This window comes from Parambassis ranga, chromosome 2 (assembly GCF_900634625.1).
Source record: "Parambassis ranga chromosome 2, fParRan2.1, whole genome shotgun sequence".
NCBI classification, from domain to species: Eukaryota; Metazoa; Chordata; class Actinopteri; family Ambassidae; genus Parambassis; species Parambassis ranga.
This window is the reverse complement of record NC_041023.1, coordinates 28,858,594-28,877,937: the sequence shown is the minus strand read 5'-3', so window position 1 is coordinate 28,877,937 and position 19,344 is coordinate 28,858,594. Positions and strand designations below refer to the sequence as shown.

At 40.6% G+C, this 19,344-nt stretch overlaps 3 protein-coding genes across 4 annotated transcripts; 2 read left to right on the top strand and 1 right to left on the bottom strand.

The window, feature by feature from the left end:
• Positions 1–627: 627 nt before the first annotated feature.
• Positions 628–4,634, bottom strand: LOC114431672 (uncharacterized). The gene is made up of 7 exons (XM_028399248.1): positions 4,455–4,634; positions 3,277–3,384; positions 3,133–3,189; positions 2,890–3,048; positions 2,599–2,758; positions 2,061–2,161; positions 628–1,150 (listed from the first exon to the last, which is right to left on the bottom strand). The coding sequence occupies exons 1-7, from the start codon at positions 4,464–4,466 to the stop codon at positions 989–991; spliced, it is 759 nt and encodes a 252-aa protein (XP_028255049.1). The 5' UTR covers positions 4,467–4,634; the 3' UTR covers positions 628–988.
• Positions 4,635–5,290: 656 nt separating this feature from the next.
• On the top strand, positions 5,291–9,297 carry asb15b (ankyrin repeat and SOCS box containing 15b). 2 transcript variants are annotated; one of them, XM_028399487.1, is made up of 14 exons: positions 5,291–5,352; positions 5,844–5,952; positions 6,033–6,085; positions 6,204–6,335; positions 6,499–6,663; positions 6,797–6,903; positions 6,993–7,131; positions 7,244–7,415; positions 7,828–7,988; positions 8,159–8,303; positions 8,375–8,530; positions 8,616–8,712; positions 8,788–8,941; positions 9,035–9,297. In XM_028399487.1, the coding sequence occupies exons 2-14, from the start codon at positions 5,846–5,848 to the stop codon at positions 9,196–9,198; spliced, it is 1,752 nt and encodes a 583-aa protein (XP_028255288.1). In that variant the 5' UTR covers positions 5,291–5,352; positions 5,844–5,845; the 3' UTR covers positions 9,199–9,297. The 2 variants fall into 2 exon arrangements, with proteins under 2 accessions (XP_028255288.1, XP_028255289.1); XM_028399488.1 differs by having other exon boundaries at positions 8,788–8,958; positions 9,035–9,153.
• A 1,238-nt stretch (positions 9,298–10,535) lies between these two features.
• On the top strand, positions 10,536–14,884 carry lmod2b (leiomodin 2 (cardiac) b). Its single transcript, XM_028421602.1, has 6 exons — positions 10,536–11,139; positions 11,407–11,874; positions 12,228–12,488; positions 12,562–12,777; positions 13,244–13,681; positions 14,427–14,884. The coding sequence occupies exons 1-6, from the start codon at positions 10,864–10,866 to the stop codon at positions 14,451–14,453; spliced, it is 1,686 nt and encodes a 561-aa protein (XP_028277403.1). The 5' UTR covers positions 10,536–10,863; the 3' UTR covers positions 14,454–14,884.
• Positions 14,885–19,344: the final 4,460 nt, after the last annotated feature.

Here is a 19,344-nt window from a genome sequence, read left to right as displayed (position 1 = left end):
TCTGTCGACATTGGTCGTGTTTGTAACTGGCATTTCCTCCAGCCTACGGCCAGTTCTTTTGTGACGAGAACAAGCCCTCCTTATGCTTCTCGCTGAGCTCATCCGTCCGTCCATCTATCCATCCCTATCTCCCTCACTTTCCCTCGTCCTGTCTTTCCTGTCTCTTGCTCTCCTTCTCTGACACATGCAGCACACTCAGGGAGTCATGCTCCCATGACTGAACGCGATTGACTCAGTGAATAAGGCATTAAAAACTCTAACACACTCACTGCGGCTGAGCAGCAGCTATAGATCACTGGACAACAGCTTTGAAATACAATGAATGGATTCAAAGTGCCTCTGGCGATCTGCCATCTGCCATCTGGTCAGATCTTTGATACACAAAGCAGGACGCTTGTTGAACTGCCCAGTGTGTTGTTTGTGACTAGCAGGTTTGTGACAGATCATAATAGTGTTAACAACAAGTACAAGAAAGCTGCATTAGATCAAATGCTGCAGCTCTATATTGGTAGGAATGTGTTTCTTTGCTTCAGTGTGTTGACTGTTGTGTGACAGTGAAAGGACCAGCCAACAAATCGATGGCTGCAGGCCCATCTTGTAAAAAAAAGTCCTCCACACAGTGTGATATCATTTTGTTTTGAGGCTCCAATGATATTTTTGATTGCATCTCCAAACTGAAGCACAACAACACCCTGAATGACAGAGTGCCAGGAAAGCATTGAACTTGGCCTTCTTAGATTTTAACACCAGCCAAGGCGAGATAATGTATGTACTTCGCCAGCCATTTTGGCAGATATCCAGCCACTGAGTTAGAGAGTTCTTGCTTCCAAAGAAGTGCCTGGGGAGTTTTCTCTCGTACAGTAGGTGAAATCCGTCATGAAAGCAGAGGAGTGTTAGACCTCACTCATGTTTCCAGCAGGCTCCTGCCAGTAAGAGAACAACCTGGAGAGCAAGTTGTACTGCTGTCCAATGTTTCCCTCGCTATTAATCATCCACTTTCATGTTCGCCAATCGCCTCCCCCGCTGGAGTGTCAGCGGCGTGGGTGAGTGTTTGAAGTGGGATGGAGACAGACACAGTTGGGATCAGGTCAGAAGGAGCCATTTGGTTATTTTCTGTGTTGCACACTGGTAATCGCCTTCCAGATTTGACCTAAAAAAAAACACGCACACACGCAGCATGTGACAGTGTTCCTCTTCCCTTTTTGTCATACGAATACAACAAGAAAATCTTCAAAGCAGCAGGCTTCCTTACATTAACAGAGCCTCAAAGTACTGCTGAATAAGTGATGAGCTGTCATTAACTTTGGAACAATTGCCTTCTTGGAAGTGCTCAATTAGATGAGGGCACATCATCAGGCAGATTTTATTTGGCTACATACTGGTGTTAAGAATTTAGTAGCATGATTTGTATTCTTTGAATGAACTAACAACGTCAAAAAAACTGAAATCAACACACACTGGTGGTAGACACAATAACATTTGTTGAATTAGCATAATTCAAAATTGTTTGACTGCCCTATAACGCCCTGAATAAATACAACACAGGGTCAATACAAGCCCACGCTAGCATCACTATGGACTTCATAAGCAGGTTTATTATATTTTAGTTAGCCCAAGTTCACCTGAAACAGCAGTGATTATATTTCAAACAATGTTTACATTGTCTTACGGCCTCTGGTGGTCATGTGAAAAAGTGCATCTAAAATCTGCTATTCGAGGTGGGTCTTTAGTCTGCTCATCATTTTCTTCCTAACCTTAACAGCATAGTTTTGGTACAAGTGGTCTGTTCATAATAGGATTGAACCACCTGAATATATTTTAAGTGATGTGCCAAAACAACAATATGTATAATTTTGGGAGTCATCCTTTTACAAGTAAGACTGTGTTGCTATTAGTCTTTTAGCAAAGCTAGTAATATAAGCACTGGGCACAAAAATAAGGTTTGGATATTTGGGCTTTAACACAAATACCTGCTGAAAATAAGTTCAAATTCCTATTTTTATCTGACTATTTGATCTTTTCATCCCTTTAAGGGAACAGTCCTTAGATCATTTACTTACCAGCCAAAGTATGAGAACAACACAAGCCGTGAAGGGGATAAGAACCAAAAGTAAGGGAGTCCTCTTTGACCAGCTGTATCTGCGATTAGCTTCCTGACCCCCTGCAAGAAGGAAATTATTGGAAATGTTACCGACTACAGTTACACTTTAGAAACATGATAGTAGGCAGATCTTGACTTACTGAGTTTGTAAATAAGGGACTCTGCTGGCAGAAATCAGTTATTATTATTCCTGTTTGTGATATCAAGCATATATATATATATATATATATATGCTTGATATCACAACTGTTCGACAGGAAATAAATAAATATATATATATATTATATATATATATATATATATATACTAAATGTACTAAATGTTTTTTAAATTATGTAGTTACATGTATTATCTGTGCGGTCAAGGTTACACATCTGTTTCCTGTCGAACAGTTGTGAGCCCATGATGCAAAATCAATATCTGGCCCTTAATAGGCTCCTTTAGCTTTTGTAGTGTCCATAAAGATTAAAAATTTAACTGCAAAATGAGCCATGAACCTGGTGTGTGTTGAGAATTAAGGCATGGTGGAGGCTTGCAGGAGAAGCCGGATGTCCCTTGAGCCGCAGCCTGTAAGATGTCTTTAATGTAGTCAAAGTAAAGACCGGACAGTAAGCTTCCTTCCTGATAGTGACACTGGAAGACTTGCATCGCTGTTTCCTGGGGAATCAGAGAACATTCGTCCTGTAGTAACTTAATTGTGCAATCAAATGTTCATCTCAGATTCCCTAATGTCTCTGTCTCTCACTTCATTGATTGATTTTATTTTTGCTATTTTTTTAAATACTCACCAGCTCCTCATGGTCAAAGGTGAAGCGTAAACTCTTCAGCATTGCGATGAAGACGATTATGTTCTCTTTGTTGGAGGAGATGGCACCAAACATGTTGGCAAGCTTCCGAAGACTTTGCTCCAAAGGATAGATATTTAACACCACCCAGCACGTGCCAGCCTGGACATGCAGGTACAGAAAACAAACACAAAACCTTTAGTTCAAGATTAAACCTTTGTATTTGATTGTTTGCTTCATACATACCACTTCTTTAGGAATGTAACTAACAGGAATCTCATAATCAGAGGGGATATTCTGCTTCTGCAGTGGACACAGTGAAGATCGGGTGATCATGTGTTAAGAACATGCTGTGAATGTTATATGTATCAAACCATCAAAAAATCTTACCAGTATCGACAGCTTGTTCACATCATCAGTTATTGGTGCTCCAAATTTTCCAGAGCAAAGATTCAGACTTGTTAAGAGACTCAAGAGGAGACAAGGTGCTTTCAAGATCTGCAGGAAGAAAAGTATTATGTTACATTTTTTACGTGCGGAATGTAGTAGCTGCTTTAATGAGAAGGGTTTCTTTTACCATAAATCTGATTTACATTCATCAAGTTGGACATGCACTTATGGAGGATGATCAATAAAACCGCACTGAGGGTTGTATTTTATTAGGACAACACAATCAGTTTCCTCCCTTGGGATAAGGGTGAGCATGACAGCTGTTAAATAATAAATATTATTAGATTAAATAATATGGTTAAATAATGGCTAGATGTCATGTTTTGTAACTCTAAATGCCAGATTCTATCCAAAATAGAGCAGTCTATTAATCCATTATTGGGGAGACAGGTTTTCATGTATAATTTTGATATATTTGAATCTGTTTGTGGTGTGTTCTCATGTGTATATTTGCTGTTTGCTTTTGTCAAATAAGTTAAGACATTTTCCTGAGCTCTGAGAAATTATGAATGGCATTTTTCACTATTTCTTATTAACACATTTTACAGTATGCCCCTTAGAAAATAACATAGCTGGCATGTACTGTGTATTCATTCACATTTTTATCATGAATGCACATTTCATGAATACTGTTTGAAATTTAGTCTAATAAAAATACCAGCCATCTCTTTAGATATTTATCACAATGGCTTATTTCAAATGTCCATTTAGCCTTCTTTTATCATAATGTGTCCACTTACAACCCATTCAAACCAGTGCAACAGCAGTAGTAAAAAAAGCAGTTACTGTAGACCACTGAACACATTAAAATGTCTCTTAATGCAACTCAAAATGGAAATGCTGGATTTCTTAATCTGTTTACTATAACTGTAATAAGCAACATTTCATTCATGGCTCTGAAGTATAAAGGGAGCTTTAGTAATGTTTCTAAAAATACACATTCACATTTCAATGCAAGTAAAAAGCTGACAAAGGACAAAGAATATATATTAAACAATCATAAATGACCATTATTATGCTATTTAACAAGCACAGCTCATGTATAATTATATCCATAGAAACAATCAGTACAACAGTCTGTGTAATTTTCCATAAAAAATTGAAAAGATATAACTTACTTTCTTCCTCATATGGAGCAAGAATCCAAGGTTTCTCAAGCCCAGTGCATGAAATTGAACGTTTCCCTTTCAAAGACAGAGCTCATCTCTGTGTGTGTGATGTGTGTGTAATGTCCGAGCCTGTGGTGAAACTTGAGGATGGGCCAGCAGTCTGCTTTCACTTCAGACAAACTGGTGAAGTCTTTTGACGTGGTGGAGAGGCCGCCTACAGGCTGAGTCATTATGTCACACACACTGACGCTGTCTGAGACTTTTCCACAAACTCCCACGTATCAGTTTGTTCGTCAGGAGAAAGTGGGTGCTTGTTCTCCAGTGGGAATATTTCGCTTAAAATATGTCAAGGTTATTCCCCAAGCTGTTGTTTGGAATGTGAAAATGAGATGATGAGAGGTTGTTCAGCTCATTTTTTCATTTTTTTAACGTTGTTAATGCTATAGCCCTTTACTAATGGATGGCTTCAATGTAGTTGCATAATCTACTCATGATGCATGCTGATGAAGTGAAGCCATGTAAAAGCCATTATCTATAATTGATCTCCATTACCAAATCAATACTATTCACACAGGATACACTGAGCAAATGAAGCCGAGCAGATGAGTAACAAAAAAATCACTGAGATGACTGGCTGTGTGCACACAACAGGAACAACAGTATGCTAGGTAGGGGAGTCACAAACATGTAATGTGTGTGTTTACATGTGACTGATCCTCAGTGTAGTAATCAGGGAAGGAGTACTTTGTTCACCGGAGCTGGAAGTGAAAACGTGACACTCTGAGCTGACTCAGGTCATCAAAAGCAGGACACATCTAAATATAACTCAGACAGCTCCGGACTGCTCAAAACAAAAACACACAGGCCGCAAGCCGGAGAGCACAAGGGCAGTCATTCAGAAACACAGGTGAGACAGACAGTGTAAACATAAAATGCATCTTTGTTTTTGTGTTATCTCAGACAAGATGATTTTACACTCACAATACTCTGACCTTGTCTGATAAAAAAGCTGCATGCCTACAGCCGTGGACATGGCAACGACAGTTAAGGCTTTCATGACTGTTACTGATTCATGTTAGGATTTATTTGCAAAATGTATGTATAATTTTCATATGTGGTGGTAAAGAGAGACACAGACCCACCACATTTGATTGCATATGAATGTTTAGATCTTGCATGAATTCTGCAATAAATGATACATAATAATAATAAAGTCATCATCTGTTTGCACGGCAGTGCACCTAAAGGGTCCACTAGGGTCATTATAATCCACCTGCATTTTTTTGGGAGTGCCAGACATTTCATTTAAATACATAATGAAAGCAGCTTAAATTCGGTCAGTGTTTACGATGCCGATTACCTTCAAGCCCATTCTTCTCATTTTGTCAATTTATGCAGAGATGGATGACCATGAACAGGAGGGTATAACTGAAGAACTGATTGAGTTTGCCATTCAAGAGAGCATTCAAGATGCCTACAAGCTGCCATGTTCAGTACAGCTGCATCTGTATGAAATGTTTCACCTCTGTCATTTATTGTTTGCACAAATGTATCAATGGGGAAGTAAAAATTGCTTTTGTTTATTAGAAAAGAACCAAACAGTGAAGCCTTTATGAAGATAATGAAAGCTATTCACAAAGGTGTGTTAAAAAACAACAATGCGCAGCATCAGTTAGTTCACTTGTAGCACCTTAAAGTGCTGCCATCAAACATCAATATTGTCAATAAATGTCCTCCTCCTCTTTGTTGTACCCCCAGGTGATGTCAATGCACTGCAGAAACTGTCAGGTTGTGTGTCTGCCTTCACAGAGAGCGACAGCAGGGGCTGGCTGCCTCTGCATGCAGCAGCTGTACAGCCCCAACAAGAGATCTTGCACATGGTGCTGCAGGGTGAGTAAACCAAATAGCTTGATAAAACCATTTAGAGGAGAGAATCCATGGAGGCCAAGTATATATCAAACTGTGATACTGGGAATGTTGTTCACACACAGTTGTGAGTCATTTTGTGCACTCCATCAGTCATGTAAATGAATTTACGGTGTTTGTGTTGCAGTGTCGACAGCCACTGACCTGACCCTGGAGGAGCAGACGGAGGATGGAGACACACCTCTGATTCTGGCAGTGGAGGCGGGCCAGGTGGGAAACATTAAGATGCTGCTGCAGCATGGAGCTTCACCACACAACACCAACAGCAGGAATGAATCTCCTTTGCTCCTTGGTACCACAACACAGTTATTGCTCTCCATCTCTTCACAACACACTTAAAATACTCACTTATCTCTCATTAACAACATTTTCCTAAACACCTTATGTGCATACGGCTGTCTTACCTGGTATTTTATGTCTTGTAGCGGTAAAACAGAGCTCGTACGACATGGTTTCAACCCTCATCATGGGCGGCGCCTTTGTGGAGCAGGTGTGTCTCACTAAATGGACAGCCACCCACGAAGCTGCAAAGGTGAACAGTGCAGGATTAACACTGGCCAATACATGAAGCATTACTTTTTGTTTCCCTCTGTGCTTACGTGCTTCCTTTTTTTTCACCAGGTGGGCTGTCCTGCTATTCTGACGCTGCTTCTTCGACATGGAGCCAAAGTAACAGCCAGGGATGGTCATGGCGTGACCCCACTGGGGATTGCAGCTGAACATGGCAACACTGAAGCTTTGGACATACTTATACAACATGGTAAGATGCAAAGAAAACCTATCAAGGTCTTTAGGGAAATGTATTTATGTGTTTCTACACAGTGTATAGCCCCCTTCTCAGAACACGTTATCCTTCCTCTGTCCTCCACTAGGTGGGGATGTGCATGCCCAGGCCAGCAATGGGGACACAGTCCTGTATGATGCATCTGGTTCTGGAAACCTGGACTGCATCAATCTGCTTTTGGAGCACGGGGCCGATCCAAATGTAGCAAGCTATGCCTACCAGCTGCCCATCCACAGAGCTGCATACGAGGGACACATACTGTGAGTAACCATTTATTTACTGCATGATTGCAGCCAGACATTCTCACACACAAGATACAACACAACATTTTAAAGAGAATCTAATAGAATCTGAAATTTAACAGATAATTTGTTCCTGAAATACAGAAATTGCTTGAGACAAATTAAAATTCTTTTCCCCCCGTATTTTGCTGCCAAATTGATCAAACTGTAGAGTCTCTCTCTCTCTCTCTACCTCACAGCTCTGCAACGTCCTCTCTGTAGTCATCTCCACAAAGAGCCTTCTGTTTATCGCTGTTTTTCAGTTCAGCCACCACACAACACTGCAGCTTAAACCGCAATCTAATGAACATTTTTCTCTCTGTCCTGTTTAGTGTTTTTCACTGTTTCTGTCGCTCTGACTCTTCCTGTTTGTCTCCCTCGTCCCGCTTAGAGCACTGAGGACACTCATCCCTATTACCACAAAGAGAGCTATCCGTCTCTCAGGACAGAGCCCCGTTCACTCTGCAGCTGATGGAGGACAGGCTGAATGTCTGGAGCTACTTCTCAAGAGAGAATATGATGTTAATGAACTGCTAGGGACACACATATCTGGTTAGGCATTTCCCTTGAGGCAATTTAAGCATCACTTTGCATGCATATGAAGGACTATAACTATGCGATTGATTGGCCTTGTGATTATAAAGGTTTGAAGTAATGTGAATAATTGTAGGTTGATGCTGTCTTTGTGGAATCATCACAATCTTTTGTAAATCTTGTTTCAGAAAACTATGGAGACCTCAGGAGGTCTGCTTTGTTCTTTGCCGTTTCCAACGGTGATATTACCTGTTCTGAGATGTTGCTAAAAGCCGGAGCGAGAACCGACCTGGACCCACTACGATGCATCTTGGTTTCTGTGCGGGCTGAGAGGTGAACAACTGCTCATAATTCATGTTGCACCTGCTGGGTCAAACAGCAGTAACTTTTGCAACCATGTCTAGGTATGAGCTGGTACAGCTGTTGCTGTCCTATGGAGCAGAGGTGAACTGTTATTTCAGAGTGATCAGCAACACAGTGTTTCCCACAGCCCTGCAGTACTGCCTCAGAGACCCCGTCATGCTGCGGCTGCTGCTCAACAGCGGGTATCAAGCTAACAAGTATGTCTAGATCTGTAAAAGAAAGAGTGGTAATTCCATCTAAAGCAATTTGAATCAAACACCCTCATATATTTATTTGTTGTAGGTGCTTTCAGTGCTGCCATGGTTACAGTGAAGATAGCAACTGGGCTGACCTTCATAACCAAGCCTACCAGATTTACAGCCAACCTAATGCCATTTCAGTAAAAGACACTCTCATAAATGACCGATAACCAGGCTGAAACAATAAATCTCATACCTGCTCTTTTCTCTCTCAGTTCTGTGAGTTTGTGTCAGTTTCATGGCTGGCACATCTGGTTGGCAGTGTCGTGAGGTTGCTTCTGGACTACGTCAACCAGGTCAACATCTGTCCAAACCTTAAACGCATCCTGCAGAGGAGGCTAGAGTGGGATGAGATCTCTGACATACTGAGTATGCATACACATTAGGTACTAAACATACTGTATATAATAAGGCAGGTTGTTCAATATTGTAGATGATCGGGGTGTTTTTTTGTGTCTCTAGGTAAGCCACGGTCTCTCCAGCACTTGTGTCGACTTATGATCAGAGGTAGAATGAGTCTCAGGCTGCTGAATGATCCTAAAGCTGCTGTTCCTTTCCCTCCCAGACTGTTGAACTACCTGACCTACAGAGAGTATGACCCGTTCAGCCAGTTCTCATTTACATGACTCACAAAGCAAACAAAAATTAGCCATAAGTACTTATTTTGAACTGACACAGTACATTTTATTTCCTTTTCCTCAAACAGATGGTGTATATTATGCAATCTGGACTAAAACACATCTATTTATATTCTCTTTGCAAACTTATCAAAATAAAATGGAAAAGATGTCATACTTTTCGCCTACACAGGTGTTTTCACTTCTTAGTTATTTGACCTTCTGCATAAAGCAGGGACTTTATTGAGGTCACACCAATCAGAATGGTGTGTGTAAGGACTAGAAGGTAGGAAACACCCCTTACAGATTCCAGTCCTTCGAAGAGGTCTATTCAGGTGGATTGAAGTGAAAACATCTGTGTTGATGGACACATTGTGTGAATGTAGGGTTTGAAAGTGAATAGTATCGTGGTTTGGATATAATCTGTTAAAATGGCTTGTTATTTTCCAATAAATTGTGATTTTAATGGTTAATTTCTGACACTGGATGACCCAAGGATGCTCTTTTATTGGTTGTTCGACACCCACTAACTCAGACTTAGTCTACACGAACCCCTCAGCACTATATCTACAGCGGATTGCAGTGATTGCACATTAAGCCCTGTTAGCACTGCATGCATCAACACTGTTTGGCCAAGTCCACCATTGCATCAAGAGCGCACCCTTATGTGAGTTTCCAGTAACCTTAAACTGTGTTTGTGTGTAGTCGGAAGACCTAAATAAATACAAACTGCTAGCTACATTAAAAAAAATCCCCATTTGTAGACATGGCCTCAGTGTCACTGACTCCCACTCCATGTAGCAGCTAGCTAGCAGCACCATCTGTCTGAGGTGATGAATGCATTAAAATGGAGCATACTGTAAGCTGATATGTTCACAATGACGCTAATGTCTCAATGTTCAAACCATTTCCCAACTTTCTTGGTATAAAATGCCAGCAATGGCTAAAAGTAAACAGACTATACTAAACATTTATAACTTTTGTCCCTGCTTTAACACAGATAACATGTTTAGCATGTTTATTATTCTGATCAACCGACAAAGGAGGGCCACTCCTATTAGTTGATAGATTTTTTTGGGTGACACATAATCTCTGTTTGTTGTTCATGTCCTGCATATCCGTTTGGTCCATTTGGTCTTTTTTGGCCATGAACAAAGCCACGTAAATCATGGTGACAGACTGCTACGATGACAGCCACACGGTCTCTGAGCTCACAGGCTTTTTGTAGCTCTGCCTCTCAGAGCACTGCCTCCCAAAAAAGACGCTGCATCATGGGGCCTACACTTTGGTACGCTCCCCTCTGATCCCTCTCTTAAGGCCTAAACAGCAGCTGGGGAGATTAGAAAGGACAGGGACACACACACACACACACACACACACACACACACACACACACTGTCCCCCACATAAACTCAGCCAGCCGGGACAGATCCAGTTCAGACTGGAGTGGGCTATCATCAAGGATACTGGACTCAGAATGTGCACAGAACACCTTAACTGGATTTTGAATTCTTAGTGACGCCTTAGATATCCTGCTGCCTCATGGTGGACTGTAACTTTTGTTGGAATCTCTTTCCTCAAACTTCTTCATTGTGGGGTCTAGACTAGGTCTATCTTCATCAGAACAGGTCTTTCTCGTTCATCTGACTGGTTTGTGCTTCTCATACTTGGGCCATGAGTTGTTTTGGGTATCGACGAGAGCTGAGTAAGTACGAAGATGTGGATGAGGACGAGCTTCTGGCCTCCCTTAGCCCAGAGGAGCTGGCTGAGTTGGAAAAGGAGTTGGCAGACATTGATCCTGATGCCAATGTGCCTATAGGACTCAGACAGAGAGACCAAACAGACAAAACCCCAACAGGCACTTTCAGCAGGGATGCCCTGATGAAGTACTGGGAAAACGAGACACGCAGACTGCTGGAAGACGAAATAGGTGGAGGAAGCCCCAAACTGGTCAGTGATAATAGTTAATTAGATTTGTTTGCCATTTGTGAAATGTGCTAGAGACAGTGCAAGTGTCTTTGAAGTAATATCAGAACAGATTACTCAAAATAGCTCAAATTCTTTTTGCAATACAACGATACATTAGAAAGATTATTTTAACCATCTGCATCATTTAGCCTCAAAACACATCATATAAGAAAAAGAAATTAAAAGAAATTAAAAGAAAACAATTATTCAGAGCATTTTAAGCCTTGAGTAACTTTATCAAAAACACAGGATGAAGAACAAGAGGACTGTGTGACAGAAGGTGAGGATGAAAAGGACGATAAAAATGAAAAAGAGCAAAAAAGTGGAAAACTAAAAGAGGAAGAGGATGAATACAATATCAAAGACAGTGAGGACGAGAGTGAGGAAGAGGAAGAAGAAGAAGAAGAAGAACCTGTGACAGAAGAGGAGGATGACGACGATGATGATGAAGAGGAGGGAGAGGTGGAGGAGGAACAAGATAATAAATCAAAACCTGAAACCTCAAAAGATTCAGGGTCACTGACATCGCAGGCTGAAAACCCAACGCTACTAAAGCCTCAGAGGGTGGAGCCCATCAGAAGAACACCTCCCCCTCCACCTGCTGACCCAAACACGTCTGGAAACCCAACTGTGGTTGACGACGCTCTGCAAAGAGCCCTCAGTAATGACCCCGAACTCACAGAGGTTAATCTAAACAACATTGAGGACATTTCACAGGTATTAAAATAAAGAAAGATTCCATACTGTATGTAAGAATGTGAGTGCATTAATCAATAATTATTGCTAATCTGTAAGTAGATTATAACTTGCTTTTACATTCCCTAAATTGGACCAGAGAAAATGACATTTATGTTGATTACTATGGTGACTAATATCTTTTACCAGGTTTAGTAATATCAGTAAATGTCAGTCCTCCTTTGTGTGTCACAATAACAGATCACTAATTTCTTAGTCAATGCCAAATGTTGGTAACATTGTCTTGTGATGAACATTGCTACATTCTGCTCAGAGTTTCAGAGATTCCTGAAACTCTGAAATATGAAATATAAATACTTTCATATATTTCTCAGGAAACTCTGATCCGCTTTACCGAAGCCCTGACGTCCAACACACATGTGCGGATTTTCAGCCTTGCAAACACCAGAGCTGATGACCCCGTGGCTCTGGCCATTGCTAAGATGCTAAAGGAGAACTCGTCCATCACCAGTCTGAATATAGAGTCCAACTATGTGACTGGAAAGGGCATAATGGCGCTGGTTCAAGCACTCCCAGGGAACAACACCTTGACTGAGCTTCGGTTCCACAACCAGAGGCACATGTGTGGAGGACAGGTTGGTTTCATTCTCCTTGCTTTCCATTTCTGTGGTGCGTGTGTTAGTAAATGTGGTGTGTCTGCGTCTGCAGGTAGAAATGGAGATGGTGAAGATTCTGAGGGAAAATCACACATTGATTAAACTGGGTTACCAGTTCAACCTCCCTGGCCCCAGAATGAGCATGACAGGGATCCTTACCAGGAACCAAGACCGCCAGAGGCAGAAACGCCTGCAGGAGCAGAGGCAGCAGCAGCAAGGCCAGCAGGGGGTGCAAAATGGAGCTGTTAACCCTCGAACGACAGCACTGGTTAGCAGCTTTAATTTATCAGACTGTTTCACACTGGTTGAGATTAGCATTCCTGTTTTCATCAGGCCTCTAAATTATGTGCCAATGACATGCATTGTTAACATATTGGACTGTTCATCACAGAATACTATTATTCAAGTGACTCCATCTACTTCAACGTAACACTTTAACTACTGGCACTGCTTATACAGACAGCTTTTTATTGGCAGTTCATCGAGTTTAACTGTTTCAGTTTCAGCTATTTTAACTGTTTACTGATTTGAAGTGCGACTACTTACATTACACATATGGAAGCTATTTCCCTTAAGGTTTCAGCTGTTTTTACTATTTACAGTGAGACAGCTTTCATTGCTACAATTAAACTGATAATTCAGCTACAGTACACATCCTTTTAGTGCATTAGCGGACACTTCGACTTCTGATGCCATTTAACATTGTTTATACCTCCAATGTTCTCTTACTGCAGAGAGGAACACCGAGTTCACCTTACAGCTCGCCATGGTCTTCACCAAAACTCCCCCGAAGTGACTTGGCCAAAAAACAGACTCCCCCTGCACCACCACCTCCTCCCCCTCCACCCCCGCCTCCTCCCCCTCCTCCACCACCGCCTCCTCCGCGGCAGCAGGAGAAGGTGAAGCCCACAAGAATGATTGCGGAGGTGATCAAGGCGCACGAGGCGGGCTGCAAAGGGGTCAAGGTGGTGAAAACAAAAGGGAAGAAGGTCAAGAAGGTGAAGGAGAAGCAAGAGACAGGCAGCATCCTGAAGGAGCTCAAGAACGCCCTGAGGCCCATCTCAGCAGAGAGGAGAGGGGATGAGGGCAGCAGGCCGTCCACACCCATGAGGTCAGCCCACGACCAGCTGATGGAGTCAATACGCAACAGCAGCGTCCGCAACCTGAGACAGGTAAATGACAATGCCTCAAACGTGTCATCGCTTCAGACTGAACAAACTGAGTTAAAAGCAGCAGTGTTTATATATAACTGAGCAGGAAGTTGACAACTATAGTGGACAGAAAACACAAACAGATGATCAAAGCAGTCATCTGTTTCTACATGTAGGAAGTTTAATTTGGATGACACAGAGTCAGTGGTGTCTGAGTCATCTCTGTGGCTGACATGGTATGTTCTGTCTCTACACTGGGGTGGGCAGGCAAAAGGCTGCTGGCCAACAACACTGTGGTATGATCATGACGGTTTTACAGCCAAAAAAGAGAGATACAGAAAAGCCAAAACACAGCCAAATATTTTCACCCTAAAAAGAAAGATAATAGTAAAAACAGACAGCAGCAAATTAACAAGACAGATGTGTCAGTGTGAGAGAAAGGAAGCACATCTGTGCTTTGCTGCTTTTTCCATCTTTGAGGAGAGAGAGATTACTTCGCCTGCAGCTTTAGCACTCGTTATCTTGTTTGAGTGGAAAATTGTCTCTGACCTCAGATAGCGGGGTCTCCTGCTGAAGCTGTGAAATTCCAGCCACTTAGTGCAGGTATTTATAGACACTGTTCACTGGGGGCTCTGACAAAGACAGATATGACACGTTACCACAACAATAACAACAACAACAGCCTACACACAGGACATTATGCACATTTGGTGCAAGGTTTAGTTTTGTGTAATTATGTTTCTGACACATCCTCGTCATTTTCCAGGTGGAAGTGCCACATCATCTACGATAATACGAGCAGAAATAAAAGAGGTCAACTCGTGGAGCAATCTGAGTAATGATGACGACGGAGTGACCAACAGTGATGGAGGCACTGAAGCATGAAAGGTGAAAACATGGGTTTTCTTACTCATAAAAAACAAAAACATACAGGAAATTTGCACTGCAATGATTCAGATGTAATATAGAACTCTATAGAATATAGGAAATGGTATTTGTATTTTAATTTCAAACTGAGTTTTGTTTACTGATGCGTTTTCTAAACTGTTGTTCTCTTGTAAAATTGTAAATATGAAGTGTTTTTGAGCTATGTGGTCATTTCTAAATATAACCATTTGCTGTTTACAACACTACTTGTCAAAGTATGTAGACTGTTTTCCTATTCTTTGGATGGGCTCATCTTAAAAGGGTCAGGTACAGTGAAATATAGACACACATAACCACTGTGTTTTGTTTTTTAAATCAGTGAGTCAGTTTACTGGGTCAAACACCTCTGATGCATTTTCCCACTCATTCACAATACACCCACTCCACTTAACACATGATAGAGCATTTGCGCACTTTGGACAATTCACAGATGTATTAAAAGTGACGGGACAGACACGTAAAAGCAGTGGGAGACTCAACTGCACTCAAAAGTGACTATGAACAAGCCAAGCCAAGTTTTCCTGCAAAACAGAAGAGTACAGTAAGGAGAACGCACATCAGCTCTGTTGGTGGAAGGGACGTAAAACTCAAGACAGTATTTCATTGGGAGCAAAATCAGTGGAGGATGAGACTACCAAACTAAATACAGACAAAGAGATGGAGGTTTTAGCCTCGTTGGAGACATTCAGAAGTGATGAAGCTGCTTAAAGGAACTTCAAGCTCTTGCACGTATACTAGGTGGGGGGAAGTAGCTCACTGTCTATATGGTGTATAGTACGCTTGAAGCAGTCATGCCCTTAATGCCTAAAATAATCATTAGTTTATTAAAAGGGGTGAGTTATGGGAAAATTCACTCCTCATAGAGTCATAAAAAGTGACTAAAACTGGCTGAAAACGTGTTTATTTGTGCTGTAAATCCTGATTGACATGAGAATCTATTGAGATTAGCTCTGCTTGGGAGGCCACCCAGAGACTGCTGGAGGAGCTGCAGTTTTTAACGCTTTAAACCATTAGGCCCTGTTCACACTGGAGAAAGCCAATCCAGCTAGAGTAGGATTAAATCCGGATAGCCTTTATTCTGGATACATTCAGAGCTATTTTCAAGTCTGGCTATCACACATGTGTGTCTGCGCTCAATCCAGTTTAACTCGGCTTGTTTGTTGTCCTCCAAACCGCTAGGTGGCGCCTCCTAATATACAATGTCTGTTTAGGCCACGGTAGGACCGTGTGCACGCATACGCCATGTGTTTTTCTGTCCTGTGTCACTCGTTCTTTCATTTTTTTCAGTTCAAAACGCAGTTTATTCCTTTGTAGCCCTGTAAAACTCAGGGCAAAGCTGTCTAATGGTATAAAATAGTATTGCACAGATTAGCATCCCACTTCAGCATATATCACTACAATACAATACACTGTATTTTAGCAAAGTTTAAGTCAAATTGGAGAGATTACACTAAGTGAAAACAACAAGATCTCAGAGTGCAATGTAGTCAATTAAGAGATAAGGGATGTACTGTTAAGAGAGAAAAAAGAGAGGCAGGCTTAATTAAACAGAGAGACATTACAGACTGTCATTAGGATCGGACTAAGAGAATATGAGGAGAGGGATGACAGACAAGTCAGAGAGCAGGAGAGGCTGTGAGATGGGAGCTATTCATGTTAGCCATCCTAATCCTGGACATGTATTTGTTTATATGTCTATAGAGAGTCCCTCTGACTCCTAAATACAGTACAAGTGCAGCTGTTCAAAGACAACACAGTCAAGCAGTCAGGGGTGGAAACAAGACAACAACAAATTTCATCATGGTCAACAAGACTCAAGGACTCTTTCAAATTATTTCTGACATGAAAAGCTAAAGTATTTATTTCAACTTGACTAAATAAATACAAAATATTTTCTCAAAGGTAAGTAGTCACATAAATTGTAATCAGTTTAAAGGTTTTAGATAAATAGGAGTATAAAGGATAAGATATATAAATACTTCTAAAAACCAGTATGCTCTGTGGCCTTCCCAAGTACCACAGCTAAGTATCCACAGTGCTTTAGCTAAGCCTGCTAAGTGTAAAACTTCCTCTACTCAAGTACAGTACGTTATCATCCATGTCAAACTGGGGGATCATTCCATAGACCGTCTTTAATAACAAGCAGAGACTTCCTGCTTGTAAATGCACTCAGTGCAGTCACTGTCACCCTCGAGTAGGATTCATTTACAGAATGGACTGAGGATTCCGTATTTACCTGCTCATGTAGTATAGTAAGCGAATCTCTCATTGACCACATATCAGCTTGACAGCATTGTCAGCAAAGTTGCTACCCTGCTAAGCAGATCAAGAGCTAGCTAAAAGAAACAAACAAACAAATCACTGAATGGAAACATGTAAAATAGCGATGTGTAACATTTTAGGTAGAGCAGAGTTATATTTAGATATGCCATGTGTGCAACAGAATAAAGGCTAACCTTGATAAGATCTCTACAGAGAACAGATGCTCGTGGACACAAGCCTGAAAAGCCGACTGACCTGAGAGCAGAGAGTAACTGACGACATGCCAGTTCAAAGAGTATATGGGTTGCCAGGTTTCAGTGTCAGATAGAGTGAAATTACATAGACTACTGTTGTACTCTTTTACAGACACCTGGTAACATCAGAAAACTTAACTTATAGATCCTTATATGATAATTACTTATGTTATATTTACATCATAAATGAAAATTCCTGGGACAAACAAAGAGGAGAGGATCTTTTGCTGCTTCTATAATTCTGTTGGACTGTTTGAAAAGTCACACCTGCTTTTAATCCCTCTGCAGCAGAGAAAACTGATAACAGTTGATGTGGACAATACCTAAAAATAACAGGTCAGAAATAGGCTGATTCTTACTTCCTTACTTTTTGTTTGTCTGTCTCGCCCACACTGATTTGATCTCTCATAGCCGTAGATGCCATTAATAGACGTTCCTCATTTCTCAAAAGCTGGAATTTAAAGACAGGCTGGCGTGTTGCTACAGAGAGTTACTTGTGTTGCTTGTGCATGTGTTTCCAGTCACCCAGCTTTCATTTCTACCTGGCTCCCTGAATGGAATGGTAGCAGTGAGGTCTGCGATAATCCTCTGTTCAGCTGTTACCAGATCTGTCAGGTCCCTGTACACTGCAGGTGATGAGGCTCGCATTCATCGCTCCCTAAACACACAAATGGAAATGCTCAAATTACACTCTGCCCTGACATATGATCTATACCACACAACTGGTGTGCCTATTCTTACTCATTAAGTGGATGAACTTAAAATAAAATATCTAAATGCAAAAACAAACAAGTGGATTAATAGGAAATTAAGTTTTATTTCTGACATTATGCATCCTAGAAATGTTTTGAAGCAACATCCTCTGTTGTTGGAGTGTACAATGTATAAGTTCATTTGACCAGCCTGTTTTGATCAGACATGGTGTCCATAACATATTACCTGCAGAAGCTAAACAGCAAAAACATGGCCAGGTTATCAGTATCTTAGTTATATATTTGACATTATATATATTATATTATAATATAATTAGAATATTATAAGTGGCAATATGTCTCCCAAAGACACTAACGTGTTTGTTACCTTGCAAACAGCAGCAGTGAAAAGAAGAGTTATTTGAAGATATGAAGATATTTCAGCAGTCGTCCTTTCTGGGTATTTGTCACACTATGCTAGCATAGCAGCACTAACATGCTTGTTGTTAGCTTCTTGATATGCTAAAATTTTCAGGTTTAGCTGCTGATGTGCTACAAAGCTCATTATCTTAAGTACTGCTATGAAATATTCTCAGATCTAAAAGGAAACAATAAAAAAAATCCTAATCCCTAATTACAGTATTTCAGCTTTCAAAATTTACCCTAGTTACAGCCTCCTGTTGAGTTTACACGGCTGGCACGGAGAAACCTTAAAAGACCGAGGTTTAAAGAAAATGTCCAGCAATTGTCTAACTCCAGTTTCTTTGGTGCAAAGATTTAAAGCAAAACTATGCAACTTTTCATAACAGAAACAACATATTCTCCTTACCGTAACTCTAATCCGTCATGTCTATGAGGCTAACTTGATTCAATTTTAGCCTAACTAATTTTTACTGCCTTCTACTCTTGCTAACTGGAAGCTAATACTATCTTTATGGCAAAAGAGGTTTAAATTAACAAAATTGATCATCATCATCCCTCTCTTAATTTAACATTTAGCGCTTTCACCAAGTCAGTTACATAGTGTTGCTTTAAAAAACCAAATCTCTATATTATGAGACAATTATAAAAACTATAAATTACTTATCTTTTACTTTCAAAATAAGAGGTCACACTGGGAAAAGACATGGCCTTTCCAATTACCCTTCATTAATAAGGATTTAATAATGAATGATGAATTGATCGTTGTCACTATCAATAAATACATTCATTTGATGTTTTTGGTATTTGTATGGAACAACCACCATCTGAGTACACTGTATTTTTTTAATATTTTGACAAGAAAATATTGATATTTTTTTAAAGAATGCCATTAATATTTTTCTCTATAGTGTGTCAACATGTCTACAATAGAAAGAACACAACATTACGGTCTGTTGTTTCTGTTCAGTCAATTAGCATACGGACCCATTGTAAGCATCAGGTGTGTAAAACTAAAATGTCTTTATTCCTCAAGCTTTACATGATGAATGACCTGATTCCAACAAACAGGCATTTATTAATACTCTGCATCTGAATCTGTAGTGCGATTGGAAAAATAAAACGAAAG

Coding starts and splice junctions, on each gene's coding strand:
- asb15b (XM_028399487.1), top strand. CDS start 5,846: ATGGATGACCATGAACAGGAGGGTATAACTGAAGAACTGATTGAGTTT. Junction 8,713..8,787: donor GCCAACCTAATGCCATTTCA/GTAAAAGACACT, acceptor TTTCTCTCTCAG/TTCTGTGAGTTTGTGTCAGT. Junction 8,942..9,034: donor TGAGATCTCTGACATACTGA/GTATGCATACAC, acceptor TTGTGTCTCTAG/GTAAGCCACGGTCTCTCCAG.
- lmod2b (XM_028421602.1), top strand. CDS start 10,864: ATGAGTTGTTTTGGGTATCGACGAGAGCTGAGTAAGTACGAAGATGTG. Junction 11,140..11,406: donor GTGGAGGAAGCCCCAAACTG/GTCAGTGATAAT, acceptor TCAAAAACACAG/GATGAAGAACAAGAGGACTG. Junction 13,682..14,426: donor GCGTCCGCAACCTGAGACAG/GTAAATGACAAT, acceptor GTCATTTTCCAG/GTGGAAGTGCCACATCATCT.
- LOC114431672 (XM_028399248.1), bottom strand. Junction 2,759..2,889: donor CCTTTGACCATGAGGAGCTG/GTGAGTATTTAA, acceptor CTGATTCCCCAG/GAAACAGCGATGCAAGTCTT. Junction 2,162..2,598: donor TAATTCTCAACACACACCAG/GTTCATGGCTCA, acceptor TCCTTCTTGCAG/GGGGTCAGGAAGCTAATCGC.